Source organism: Bicyclus anynana, chromosome 22 (genome assembly GCF_947172395.1).
Source record: "Bicyclus anynana chromosome 22, ilBicAnyn1.1, whole genome shotgun sequence".
NCBI lineage: Eukaryota > Metazoa > Arthropoda > Insecta > Lepidoptera > Nymphalidae > Bicyclus > Bicyclus anynana.
The window spans coordinates 5792247-5807081 of NC_069104.1; the positions used below are offsets into that span (position 1 = coordinate 5792247).

A 14835-nucleotide genomic window follows, 5' to 3' on the forward strand; every position below is an offset into this window, starting at 1 on the left:
GTTGTCTATGGTACACCCTGCACTGTTCTATCTTTAGTTTAGAAATTGATTGCTGTCTTTGGTAAACCATGCACTGGCGTACTATACAATGCTCAATGGCATGCACTTCATAGATATAAAAGTGCACTGTCTATCCTGATGAAGATATTGTGAACCTGTACGTATTAGAGAAATAATATTCAATTTTGTACATATATTGCCTACCCTAGTTAAAAACCTGAGCACGCCACTGTCAATGGTCTATTTATGATGAACGTATGCATCGCACATACGATATTTACATATTAAGTACTACACCTTTGGACAGGAAAAAGATTGGTTTTGATGACATAAAAATCCTTGACAATGAACTCAAGTATAGATACTCGTACTTGAATTCAATTCTAGATCACCAGGAAGAAATTAGTTTTATGTAGATTCTCTTTGCAAAAGACAGATAGGTCACAGGTTCGATTCTCGAGTGGGTAAATGATTTTTTATTTTCAATAGACAACTCGATTTCTACTAAATTTACGAGCTACGTCCCGGATTTGATTCCGGATTTGTTTGATTTTTCGGATGAATAAAATAGGTAAAAAAATTATATGACAAATAAATGTTAGCCAGTTTTTGTATAATCCAGCTAAGGCGTGACTTCAAACAAGCTTTATGGTAAGTGACGTCTTATAAAAATATTAACCATATCCTTGAAGTATATAATATTCCGCTTTCTCATCTAATTTCTCACTAATGATAAAAATTGGGGTTGGAGTGGTTGCGAAAAGTCCCATTTCGAATCGAATCCTAGACCTCTCTGATATAAGTCTGGCTCCTTGACCATTGAGCTATTGGCGCTCTCACGGCGTATGTCTGTAATAGAACGCGCTTACCTAGAAACTACTAAAATCAGTATCGACTTTTATAAGTAATCAAAGAAAACATGCAAATCCAAAACTGCCCGTTTTGGTCCAGTGGTTAGCCTATGTGGCTTCGGACCACAAGCTCCGAGGTTCGACTCCTGGGTCGGACAGTAAAATACTGAGCTTTTCTTTCTTCTAAAATTTTTTAATAAAAACTCTCAGTCTAGACGGTTACACCCCCGTGGGTCACAGAGTCAACATCTGACAAAATATCTATCTATGCTAAATCGCTTGGCGGTACGTGCGCGCCGGTACGGTGGTAACTAGCCACGGCCGAACTCCCACCAGCCAGACCTGGACCAATTAAGAAAACTCGACCGACCCAGCCGGATCGAACCCAGGACCTCCATCTTGTAAATCCACTACGCATACCACGGGTTTATTTAACATTACCACCATCCCTCATAGGAGCAGCGTGGTGGGTCCTAGCTCCACATCCCTTCTTCTATATGTATAATCTGGAGGTCGGTTAGATATGCTGATAATGATGATGTCAAATCCAAAATTTTTATGTCGCTGCGTGGCTATGCATATCCGTGTCACCTAGATGAAGGTATCAGTTGAAAATCAGTGCTGTATGCTCCAGCAACTGCTTGGATCATGCAGCAAAATGTTGAGCTGGTACCTTTTTCAAGGTTGTGCCAAACATGACAGTGTGGTGATGCTTCTGCTACTTGAGTTTTGGTCTTGCCTTGCTCAGGTGGTTGAGGCATCGGACGCTGCATCAGTGCTTCGGCATTGTGGTGTGTGACACAATTTTAAAATAAACGTTTTTTTCTTTCCTTTAAAAACGTATAGCTTTCGTGTGAAAGCGATGCCGCCGCCAGAAACGAGTGAAACAAACGCACAACCCGGCGCGTATCCGCATCAAACATCTAAATCTAAATATAGCCGGCGCCGATATCAGCGGGTCGCCCTTGAACCAGTCGCACGGAAACATTTTATTATTATTACCGAGCTGTCGGCGAGCAGAGTACGTCGGGTCGACGACCCCGGCAAACCACGTGTCTCCTTATCGACAACTATCTAACACGATTGTGGGTAAACAACGAATGCGTTCGAGATAAATGACTAATTCCAACGCAACGCTTGTTTATTTGAGCCATTCATGAATTAATCACTGTGTACACACGATACATACTTATTGTAGTGCCGAACGCGGTACGTGATTGCGTGTTATCATAATTGATTAGCGACTACGTACAATACGGAATGCGAAAATCGGAGTGCCCATAACATTAAGAGCTCTCAATTAGTGTCATATAATGCTTTACGATGAACATCATTTAGGCTCAGTTATTGTGAATAAAAAATAAACCTCAATAGCACAATGGTAAAGGGACTCTCGTCACCGAGAGGTGGTGGTTCGATCCTTGCCTGCCTGACAATTGATTGACTGACTGACTTGTACCCACTTTTAATACAGTCTTTCCTAACTATAGTTGCAAGGGAATGTGATTATTGGTCAAATTAACAAAAAATATAGCAAATATCATTTATTTATTTACGGGGCCCTTAGTCATGAGCTGGTTCGTATACACCGACGTGAGTTTTAGCAGTTTTCATAATAAATTAATATATGAATAATACTCAACGATAGTTTAAATTCTTAAATGGCAAATATTCTTTAAAAAAAATCTATTTATAAGAATCACTTTGGCTGTGTGTGTAGTGAATAAGGTGTACAGTCAAGCGTTTAGTGTGCAAAACTGAATATGCATGTGTGACTGCACTCTGCTGTGATAACACTCCTTCAGTATCACACAAACGAACGAACAGACTTCCCGAAATAGATTGACTATGCACGATTGTTCAACGCGAGCGACGGTTTCTTTCAATCTTAACAAAACAAGATTATATAGAAAGAAACTATCGCATATACGAAACACAAAAACTATGTGTAACTCAACCTTCTCCTTCAGTACTCTTAGTTTCTGTTCTTTATATTACAAATAAGTTAAAACGGTTCTATAAAATGAAAAAAAAATACATAAAGAGTTTGATCCCAAAGCTGGCGCTACCTTCAAGTGTGTTCAGATACACAGAAAGCAAATGCGTTATACGAGTAATCAAAAAAACACACAGCAATCGACCACCGATTGTACGACTATCCGGACGCGCGTGGAAACACGTGTGAAACAAGGAAACGGCTAAAATATTCACGACATTCAGTTCGGCAATTGTCTACGTGGCCCTCACAGCAAACCTGCAAGCACTTGCCATTCAAACGATTTAGCGTCGAGTGCACATTGAACGGATCCAAATAAAAGAGAAAGGGGTTGGAGTTGAACGGTGAAAATTAAAAAAAAAAACAACTACGAAGCAGTAAATCACAACCCCATAAACAAATGGGCTAATTGCCGAGTGCCTTGAGGGACGGAAGAGCGGCTTGCACCGTGGGAAGTGGGACAGTTACGTAACCGGTATTTGTTCGGCCTACACAACACACAACGCAGGTCCATCCTTACAAATGCGTACGACCTTGGATGTGAACTCTAAAGTGTAAACAGCACGTGCTCGATGCATTGTTTTATGGCGGCTCGGTGCGGAACGGCAACAAACCGCACTAGGATTTAAACTCCGGAGAAATGCCGCCGCTGACGACCCTATTCTATTGCATTTGGGTTCAAATTCCTTTCCGTCCGCTGCCACTTGGAAATTCGTCGTGACATTTTTAAATACACTCTTTGTTTGTTGAAAATGTCCATTGTGATTCCCGGTTCCCGTTTTGGCGTTACATCCTTTAAAAGTGTACCTACAGTCTAAATCGTATAGCGACGAAAACATTGTGCCGTTATTATAGAAACGAATGGCAATGGCCTGCAGTGCTGAAACAGCTAAATAAATAGAACATAAACAATACCAAGAGCGGCCTTACATATTTTTTTCATGATTTACAAGTTAGCGCTGGCCTAAGCGTAGAGGGACATTCAAACCGTTTTTTCTTACGCTTTCGTCCAGCCTTCAAAAATAATAATATTACAGTATAGTATGCATCTAAGTTCGAGTCCATTGATATTGCAACATGCCGAACTGTACAGCTACTATACCCGGCTGGGACATTAACTCAAAATGAAAAATATATATTTTAACTTTAAGTATAAGGATATGTCGAAATGTCGAAAACCATTTGACGCACAAAGATGAAATTCGGCAGGGATGTAGTTTATATAGTAAACGTCCTACAGCTAAGATCAGATTTTTCAAGAGGGCCGGATTTACGAAGTCTAATGCCGGACTAAGTTGCGGGCGTCCGATAGTTTTTTTTTTTTACTATTCTTTAAATGTTAGCCCTTGACTACAATCTCACCTAAGTGATGATGAAATCTAAGATGGAAGCGGACTAACTTGTTAGGAGGAGGATAAAAATCCACACCCGTTTCGGTTTCTACACGACATCATACGGGAACGCTAAATCGCTTGGAGGTACGTCTTTGTCGGTAGGGTGGTAACTAAACCACCCACCCACCAGCCAGACCTGGTCCAATTAAGAATAACTCAATCGGTCCAGCCGGGGATCGAACCCAGGACCTCCGTCTTGTAAATCCACCGCACATACCACTGCGCCACGGAGGCCGTCCGCTAGTTTCGTATATTGCGGCGCCACACGCCTCTTGTTCGAAGCAGACTCGAAGTGGTGTATACTACTAGTATAACTGTAGTATTTATCGGAATGTCATTTCAGATCAACTGTGGACACCGACACAAGTAACATGACACCCAGATACGGCAGCTACGTGAAACCCTTTCGAATTCACGCGACGCTGGTTGCACGTGTCAAATGTCAAGTTCCATTCACGTTGAAACTGTGATCCGTCAAACGCGTCCCTCCACCGGCTGGCTCTACATAATGTATACTGCGGAGAGTGCGAGCGACGGTAACACGGAACGCCGTAGAACCGTCGCGTCGCGGCTGCCTTTATCCCCTTTCGTAACTGGGAGGCTGACGCACAAATCTCCGCCTGGAAGCGAGTAATATTTGCCTACACATCAAACTTTCACTATCGCAGTGCGCTTTCGTTTTTATATCCGCTAACGGCGGGGCCAGCTTTGTTATTCCTCTGCACAGTTTTTTTTTTTTTCTTTTTTCCCTTTTGCAACTAGCAAGTAACAACCGGTACAGGCCATGGCGAGTGTAAAATTGTAAATCGACAGCGTTCACGCTGCCTTTCTTACGTTTTCAAACTGTGAATGAAAAACGTATAATCGGACAATAAATTGTTATTAACATTTACTTAATTAAAATTGCTAATGTTTCTTTTCTTATATTATGATTCATGTAGTAATTACCTACTAATTGTGTGTAGGTATGTGACGTGTAAATGAACACAATGTTCATTCATACTAATAACTCACGTAACAACAGTCCATAATAAAACAAAGTGACATAATAATTAAGTAATCTCAGCAAAGATTGAAGCTAAACAAAGTTTAAATGTGATATTGAAAGTCATTATCCTCTATTGAAAATAAAATATAAATTACGTTTTCCTTCCTGTTATGGACACAATTATACAAAAGAGCATAAAACAGATTTTGTATTCAAATAAATATTATTACAAGTAATACAAAAAAAATTAAAGATCATAGATAGCTAGTCTAGTTTCTATTGATTGTTTTTAAGGCGGTGCCAAAAACCAATAAACTTTAAGAGCCTAATTGGCATAGCACCGCCTTCAAACCTATCAATAGAAAGGATATAGGTATGATGTTATTTTTCGCTTTTTAGAGCAGTGCAATTTTGAAGTCCGTTAACTTTTTTGTGAAAAAGATTTTATACTCATTATAGTACAAAAATACTTGCTTGTAATTACTATGACAGTACTTTTCTGTCCTAAAGTGTATGCAGCCTATGCATCATAATGTCTTTGAGGTACTGGGGATTTCTCGGATAGAAGCAGGTGTTACTTTGCGGAGGTTCATCATGATTATATAATGATTTTTTTATTTAGCTATCAAAATCATTATATAATGGGGATTTGTTACCAAGTATCAACTACATAACCCGAGATACCCCCCTAAGAATGTTAAAAAACCCCCCGGGTTAGAGTATAAAATATTAGGCATATCTTTCTTTCAAGAAATTATCAGTAGTTTGGAGTAGCATACTTGGTAGTGATACACCTTACACTTGGTACTTCAGTGATCAATTTATGTGTATTCTTATCCTATATAGATTTACGCTTGGCTATAATCACACATGATGACAATGGAATAAATTTCCCTTATTCACTCTTTACCAAACACTCAACAATGTGGTTGGAAAACTATAGAATTCCATATCATTGCAGTCCTAAACAGCTACAGAAGGAAAGTTTTCATATGAATCCAACATGGAAAGGAGAAACAAGACAAACAACAACAAATTTCGAAATTTCTTGATCTTTCTCTCCAAAATATAATAATTTATCTAGTATATGGGTCAATGGTCAATGGGCATAGGAATTAAGGATTTCCTTGACAGTTAACTAACACTCCACTTCTCTGTTTATTGTATTTTTTTTTTTATTCTTAATAAATTAGCCCTTGACTACAATCTCACCTGATAGTAAGTGATGATGCAGTCTAAGATGGAAGCGGGCTAACTTGTTAGGAGGAGGATGAAAATCCACACCCCTTTCGGTTTCAACACGGCATCGTACCGGAACGCTAAATTGCTAGGTAGGTGGTACCGGTAAGGTGGTAACTAGCTACGGCCGAAGCCTCCCACCAGCCAGACCTGGACAATTTAAGAAAATCTCAATCTGCCCAGCCGAGGATCGAACCCAGGACCTCCGTTTTGTAAATCCACCACGCATACCTCTGCGAAAATTGTATATTTCAACAAAGAAATTAGAAACTAAGGTAGAAAATGTACGTCATTCATAACCTATTTATTTTAAATTATGCATGGTTTGTTTATAATTATTATTAGGTGTGAAATTACTAGTGATTTATACCCTCATTTTTTAATTTGTTTTATTGTCTTTGACAATAGGAATACAGTGTAAACCCATGTCACTCGATTTAACAACAAACTCGCTAGAACGTCGACATAACATGGCTTTGATTGGTTTAGCTTGCCTTCCATACAATGATGCACTCCATATAGTGTTACACCCATTCTCAATAACAACAATTAAGTAATAAAAAGTACTTTTTAAGTTACCAGAATTAGTGAAAATCGTGCAGCTGTCTACGTCCTTATGTCGCTTTACTATGATGTTCATCTCATAGTCCTGGCCAGTAATAAACCAGACTATCGGCAACTTGCAAAAAACACTGTCTAAGAAATTCTTTCTTTTGTTTACAAATTGGGATTGCAAGTGTACTGTTGTTGACCATGACTAATAATTAGAAGTCATGGACTTAATATGTTGTCATATTCTTAGATGCTCACAACCTTTCAAATAGTAAACATGGCTAGTAGAAGAAAATCACTGTGTATTGACGAAAAAGTTCTACTCATACACTTTTCTTCTTTCCATATAACATCCACTCTCTATAACACTATAAAATGTACAGTCGCTATAGTGTTGTTATATAGAGTTTACACTGTATTTTCGACATACATGAATTTTGTAACGACATATTAGATTTGCAGAGGTTAAGGTCATATCTGAGGCAAAATACATTTTGCAATTTAGAGGTTATGTAACTTCAGACTTAAGTTTTCAGTTTTTTCACTAGCAGCACAATTGTAAGTAAAAATGCATATTGTTTTAAAAATGAATGTGTATGGACACAGATCTGTTTACCAACAAACTAATTAAGATATGAAGGTAGAAAATGCATGTCATTTCATAATTTACTAGTTGACGCCGCGCGGTTTTAACCGCGTGGTTTCCATTTCCGTAGGAATTCAGGGATAATTAGCCTTCTTCGATAAATGGGCTATCTAACACTGATATAATTTTTCAAATTGGACCAGTAGTACCTGAGATTAGTGCGTTCAACTAAACAAACAAACAAACTCTTCAGCTTTATAATATTAGGTATTTATAATATTAGGTAGGATTTATTTTAAATTATGTATAATTTTTTTTTAAATGTTATTCTAAATTTATTAATTATATCAAACTTTTCTAAGCTTATTAATCCAGTTTATTTTCATTAAATAAAGAACAAGTTAATTATAATTATAATTAGATGTGAAATGACTAGTGATTTATACCCACATTTTTTGTTGGGAAACATTGTACATAGAGTATGGCCCAAGTATAGGGCATTTCTTTGTAAGCACGAAGGAGGGAAAACACATCCCAGCCAAGAAACTGTTGATGTACCTGGAGGCACCCAGTGGAGGAGAAATCTAGTTTGGGACTATCACAATCAATCAATCAATCTATCTGAAGGGGTCAACGTGAAACAGGGACTTCTTGAAGACCTGCATCAAGAACACAAGAAAACTGACATTTTCTTTGTCATTCACAAGATTATCTGACATCAGTGACTATGACTACACATTCTGCCTTAAAAGGCCAACATGGTATATTAATATACTCGCTCCTGGAGGGACACTACTTATGTGGATGTGCAGGGTCCGAAATGATATACTTAACAGTCATTATGGTCCAGAGATTGGTCTGAAACTTTGGATTGGTAATGGAACAACAAGCTTCTAGTGCGGGGACCTACACCAAAGGACCCACATACAACGGCCAATCACATGGCCAAGTGCGGAAACAGCCCAGACGAAAGAAAAGACAGACCAGCAGGTGTATCGTCAAGGATATCCAAGTGACGTCAAGGTCTATAAACATGTTATAGAGATATTTTGCTGGTAATACATTTAAACTGTGGTCCTTCAAAATGTTTGTCTCCCATAGCACAGTAAGCTCTACAAGTACTAAACATTTTATTTCTAATTTTAAAGTTTATATTTCCTTGTGTTTTTGGGCATAACAGTCAGTGGTAGGTAATTTTTCGAAAAGTATATGTGACAACTGTTCTGGAAAGTTTTAGCTTCGGCTCCATTCAATCAGTGAGCCTAATGAAAAACCAAACAATGTATCTCATCAAAACAAATGTCAACCAATAATGTGCAACCAGAAATATTTCTATCTCTTTAATTGTGTTGGGGCAAAAGAGATGGAACTGGGAACTACTCTGCCGCCATTGGTCTAAATATTTCTATTTCTCTGCATAAGATGTCTTTGGTCACATGCTAGGCGTACAGGTCTTGGATATTCTATACTAGATGCTCTAATGGGACCACCAAGTTCTGCTTGTGTCCTTTCCAGGTGGAGGTCTTTTAACTGAGGATGCCTCCCAATGTTAATGTACTTCTGGTAGTTTTGACACAATGGCTCACTTTGGGATATATGAGGATCAACTCTATCGGCAGCAATAATCAAAGAACTGAAATTCTTGAAATTCTTAAATAATTTGAAATGGTAGAATTGTAGAGTTTGTAAAAGCGAACAATGGTAAATTTGGCAATGTTCAAGATACAGAGGTCCAATTTATTTTTCATCTGTATCTCAAATGATGCATTTGCATGCATGATTGCATACAATGCATTTATTTTATTAATGATTTCTGCAGCATCCCTACAGGCTCTGAAGCGGAGAGCGGTTGTATCCTTTCATTATGAATTGATTGACATTCACATGCATAAAAGTCCTTAATACAATTAAAGAGTAAAACTTCGACAATTAGCCATATTGTATTTAAAATAATTACATTTCTGATTAAGCACAGGAATGCTGTCTGCATTGTAGGCAAAGGGTTCAAAATTTAGTTTTTATATAGTATTTTATTTTATTATATATAGTATATAAATAATATTTATGTTAATTTAATTTGTTTTTATAATAGCATATAACTACTCACCATCATTTTTAAAAATATAATTAACTTCTTTGTTATATACCCAAGTTAAATAATATCAATATGATGAGACCCACTCTACTATTGTTTTTAACCAACTTCACAAAAAGGAGGAGGTTATCAATTCATCAGAATCTTTTTTAAAACTTTTTTAAGTTTCTACAACAAGCCTCATTATGTTATAAGAATAATAACTTGATCACCAAAAAAGGTAATGTACATTTAGTTCTTCTTCAAATAAACGTCTACATTCAACAGACCTATCAGAGATTTAAGACATTGCTCCAAATATGTAAATGAGTAGAATGAAGGGCTCAAATAAGAAAGTAAAAATGAAATTTTCTTCTAATACTGTTTTTTGTTTAATTTTAATAATATTTGGTGTACTACAGTTTCTTGTAATAATAATACTACAGAGTAACCAATACCAAACAACATATTAGTTGCATATGATTAAGTATATCACTAATTACTTAATTCTGTAAGTTTGTTCTGCTTTGAATTTTACAAATATCATATTAAGTAGTATGATATGACAGATAAATTTGCCATTGACTAGTGAAAATCTTGTTTACATCAATATGGTATCTTCATATTTAAATGCATGATTACAAAGCTGTTTTCCCAGCTGTTTACACATTTAAATCAATTAATTAGTTCAGTGTATTTAATTATCATATCATTACCGCTGAGATTAGGGCATGCACAACTTGATAGACTTGCTAAGAGAAACTTACGGTTGAATTCCTGTACGGGCTCCCTTGCGGGTTGTAGGGCGGCATGGGTCGCGGCGGCGGCCAGGCGGGCGCGGGCCCATAGCCGGCCGGCGGCTGCTCGTAGCTGTTGGCATAGCGGTGCGGCGGCGCGCCGCTCGACTGCAGCAACGAGTTGAGCGTCGGCGTCGGGCCCGGCGCCTGCGACACCGCCTGTCCGGGGAAGAAGCGCTGCTGCGGCGGCGGCCGCGGCTTGCCGGGGAACCCGGGCCTCTGGCCGTAGTACGGGTCCGCGCCCTCCGGGTACCGGTACGCGCCGTACTGGTCGGGCATCGGGCGCTCGCCGCCCCGCTCGTGGCCCGGCGCCTCGCCAGCGTCGCGCGGCGCGCCCGGCTCGCCCGACATCGGCGATTTACTCTTTGTGTTCACGACGCCATCGGGCGGAACGCGCCCGACGGTCTTGTCGGTGCCGTTTTGTAACAGAACGTTCCGCGAGTCACTGAGCTGCTCCGACGGAACCTGGTCTACGTTCGCATCGCTCCGCTGAGACTCTGCCTGCGTCGCAGCCATGTTAGGCTGGTGGCGGCCGTCCCTGCTTACACTGGCTTTAGCGATCGACCGGCTCACTTACGTTACATCGAAAACGGGCGTCGGATTGCAAAACCGCGACGCGGACACTTCCATCACTAAAATGACGAATAACTTCGCACTTATTGTAACGCGAATCTGACGAAAAATCGTTCACCGTTGCACACACATCGATCACATATCTACTCCATTCGCGTAAACGAGGTTATGGAAAAGGTTACATATCTAGCGGGCGCTTTTGTCATGTTCACACCGAACATTTCATATCACTGGCACATTTATAACACTGCGGACGAGATCACTTATAGGAAAACTCATTCCCGAATATAAAAATTAGAGAAATTCTTAAAAACAGAACAATAGAATCACGAAACTTCCAAAATTATTAGCGTCCGCCATTAGCGGACTTGAAATTCTACAGCGCTTGACGACGCTTCTGCCTATCTTCACTGCAGTGACATAAAACAAAATTACCGAAGTTATGGATATTGTAGTCACTTAAACAATGTTAAAATGTATTCTATTTTCATTAATACATGGGTGCAACAAAAATATTAGGCTATATGCACCAAATATAGAAAATTAGAGAAAAATTATCTGTGCATGTTTACATTTCCTGGGACCACGTAGAACTGCAGAACTGCCAACATTAGGAACTTTCCATATTTCCGCTGGCGCCAAGATTTCGCAGCTAAGTTCAGGTTATAAGTTGATTTCGAAAACAAATGCAAAACACTTACAATATATGAAATGTAAGTAGATAAGTATAATATATTTTAAGTAAAGAGCCCAAAGTTGAATTAATAATTATAAAATGTTGCAAGATTACCAAAATACAAAATATTTATAGGAGCCACAGATAAAACCATATTGGCGACCCGTTAACTACAGATTAAACAGATACGTTGTTACCAACATAACAGAAGGAATGTTATACAAAATACAGATAATTACAGCACATTTGTTCAATTCCTAACTTTTCATCATGTTTTGTAATCATAGTTACTTGCATCGTGTCTATCAGAAACCAGATTATATAATTTGAGAGAATACAACTTAAAACTAATTTTATGGAGACCTGTTTGCTTTGGCACTCAAATGTAGGGATGCTCGATGATCATTGATGTTGGATGATCGTCGATGTTGAAAGGAAAAACATTGATGATAAAATATCAAAATTCATTTATTTCAGTTAGGCTTAGTATACAAGCACTTTTAAAACGTCAGGTTATCATAATTTAATTGTGGAAATTAAAGTCGAAAACTTAAAATTAAAGTTACGAGGGTTCCAAAGGCGCCTTATTCCGAGAAGAGCTCACAACAAAGCCAAGGTTTATTCTTTTATTTACCATACCACCATTTTACAAATTTATCTAGAACTAAGTACACAATGGTATAATGCAGTTCAACACGAAGCTTGTTTGTCATCTACATCATCATTCATTGTCAACGTAATTCGGCTCACTGTTGAGCTCAAGTTTCCTCTTAGAATGAGAAGGGTTAGGTTAATAGTACACCACGCTGGCCCAATGCGGATTGGCAGACTCTACACTCGCATAGTCTTTATTTTTCATTTCTTTAAATTTCTCTTAAAAGTTTAACGACTATCATCGATGTTGCTATACGTAAAATAACATAACATCGATGTTGACGGAATTGACGGACATATAACGCACCTAACGCACCCAAGTTCACCAACAAAATTGTCTGTCATTTTTTGAGGAGGACAAGCTGGGGCCGAGGAAAACTAACACGTCCAAAATATTTAACACTAATAAATATATTTTGTGACCTTACACTACACTGTACACACTATTATAAATTTGATCCGCAATACCTACGCGTTTAAACAGATTAACAAGCACGTCACTGATTCGTTACACAGAATATTCGATTGCTTGATCGATGTTTTGCTGTTCCAACTGAAGATTCGATTATTTTTATAAACATATTGTTATTAATATAAGTTCTAAATAGTATTTTATTTTTTAAATAGTAGTTTTCAATAATGGCCATTTCCAGGTTAAATTAAATGTGACCTCCTATGTTTCTGAAGTGTAAATGGGAGACTATTCCCTTTTTTTATTTAAAATCTAGCTCTGAAAAGAGCGAAACATACTGTAAAACTAAACGTACTAAATATTTACGTTTTTTTCTAAAATTAAAATGTAGATTCTACGTGAGATTATATTTTGTGATACACAATTAGACCATTAAAAAGAAAGTACCTGCATCGTAAACCGTTATCCCTCTGTCAAAGATCAAGAATCAATGATCTAACGCGTTTATAAAAACTGTTGCAATAGAATCGATGTTGCATTGTTGTAATTGTTTTCGTCATGTAAAGAGCTCCCTAAAAATGCCGGTTTGTGTAGTTGAATGGCATAAAAAATGGCCAAAAACTTGTAGTTTAGTAAAAGATGGACGTTTCATTTGTAAGTGTTTCTACCATAAATTTATCTTTGTAATAAAAACGATTTCTAAAAAGAATCGATTCTTTTGACTGAACAGCAAAAAACTCGATCAAGTAATCGAATATTCTTATATATTCTGTGGATAGTTTAAGCGATGTGCTGGTTAGTCTTTGTACAAAATTACGCGTGTGTGTATTGCGAGTCAAGTATATAGTTGAATGTAATGTATGGACACAGAATATACTTAATGGTGTTAAATATTTTCGATATGTGAGATTACCTCGTCCCCCTCAAAAAACAACAGACTTTTTTGTTGGTGAATTTGGGTGCGAAACAGGTCCATTCTTTTTAATGGTCTAACGATACACTACTTGTATCGTGTATAAGCAACGCAGTTTATTAAAGTATGCGCCAAACTTCGAGTCCGTTCAGAACATGAGATGTTTCGTTGCGCAGTGTATCCCTGTAGTGAGCGGGCTAGGAGGATACGGCTATGGTACAGCTTTTCCCATCAGTCGCCAAAAAAAATACCGGGTCGCAGGGCAGCATTATGGAGGCAATGCTGCGACTTTAAATACGTACTAGCAGATCGTCGATTTTATTTCTTGACTAACGAGACAATAATGATCGCTCGACGGGCGGTTTGATAGGTACTATGGGTCCAAAAACTTAGTGGATCTCGAAGGAGTTAAAAAATTACCGGGTCTCAGTAGAATAAAGTTCGGGAAACGTTGCTATGGCAGTATGGTAGAGGTTGGGTAGGGGTAGGGGAGAAGTGCATATAGACAAAGCGAAGCTTGACCGAGTCCGCTAGTGTTTTATATTCATAAGAACCAGGAACTTTTTTTTCTGCTAGCAAAGGATGTAAATAAACTAAGAAAGGAATAATACACCAAATGGAATGTTTTTATATTTATTATTTATGTTCATAGAAATTATTGTTAACACTGATGCAAAAATATCATCTTTTCAATTTTCTTTAACCAGCCATGGACCGATTAGTTTTTAAGGCGTCACAAAATATCACGAATTTAGCATTATTGGATGTTAACAATTAATTTTTGATTATGAATGTAAGTGTGTTAACATAGATTAACTTCAAGTACTTACTATGTAGAATTGTGTAGATTTTACAACAGATATAACTTGGACTTGGACTTAGACAAATGTAATATTTTTCATAAATCTATTTTATTAGAAGAAACTGCGAGAAATAGATGTTAATTTTAGATTGAGTTAAGTTTTCAAACCAAACGAAAGCTAATTTCTTCTTAATTTTTACTTTTATTCTCATGGCATAAATTTTTGTTCTAATGATACGTACATACAAGTTTTATCTGTGTAAAATCGGTAGGTATAAAATTCACTAAGGGTGCTAAAATATTTAAAAATACTTTCTTGTCATCTACA

At 37.8% G+C, this 14835-nt stretch overlaps 1 protein-coding gene across 8 annotated transcripts in view; it reads right to left on the bottom strand.

Annotated features, from left to right (window-relative positions):
- LOC112046638 (trithorax group protein osa) overlaps positions 1-11654 on the bottom strand; it is a 176930-nt gene extending 165276 nt beyond the window's left edge. For all 8 annotated transcript variants that reach the window (XM_052888487.1, XM_052888486.1, XM_052888485.1 and 5 more), the window contains exon 1: positions 10448-11654. In XM_052888487.1, coding sequence (XP_052744447.1) covers positions 10448-10993 — 546 coding nt within the window. In that variant the 5' untranslated portion in view covers positions 10994-11654. The remainder of the gene's footprint in view (positions 1-10447) is intronic.
- Positions 11655-14835: the final 3181 nt, after the last annotated feature.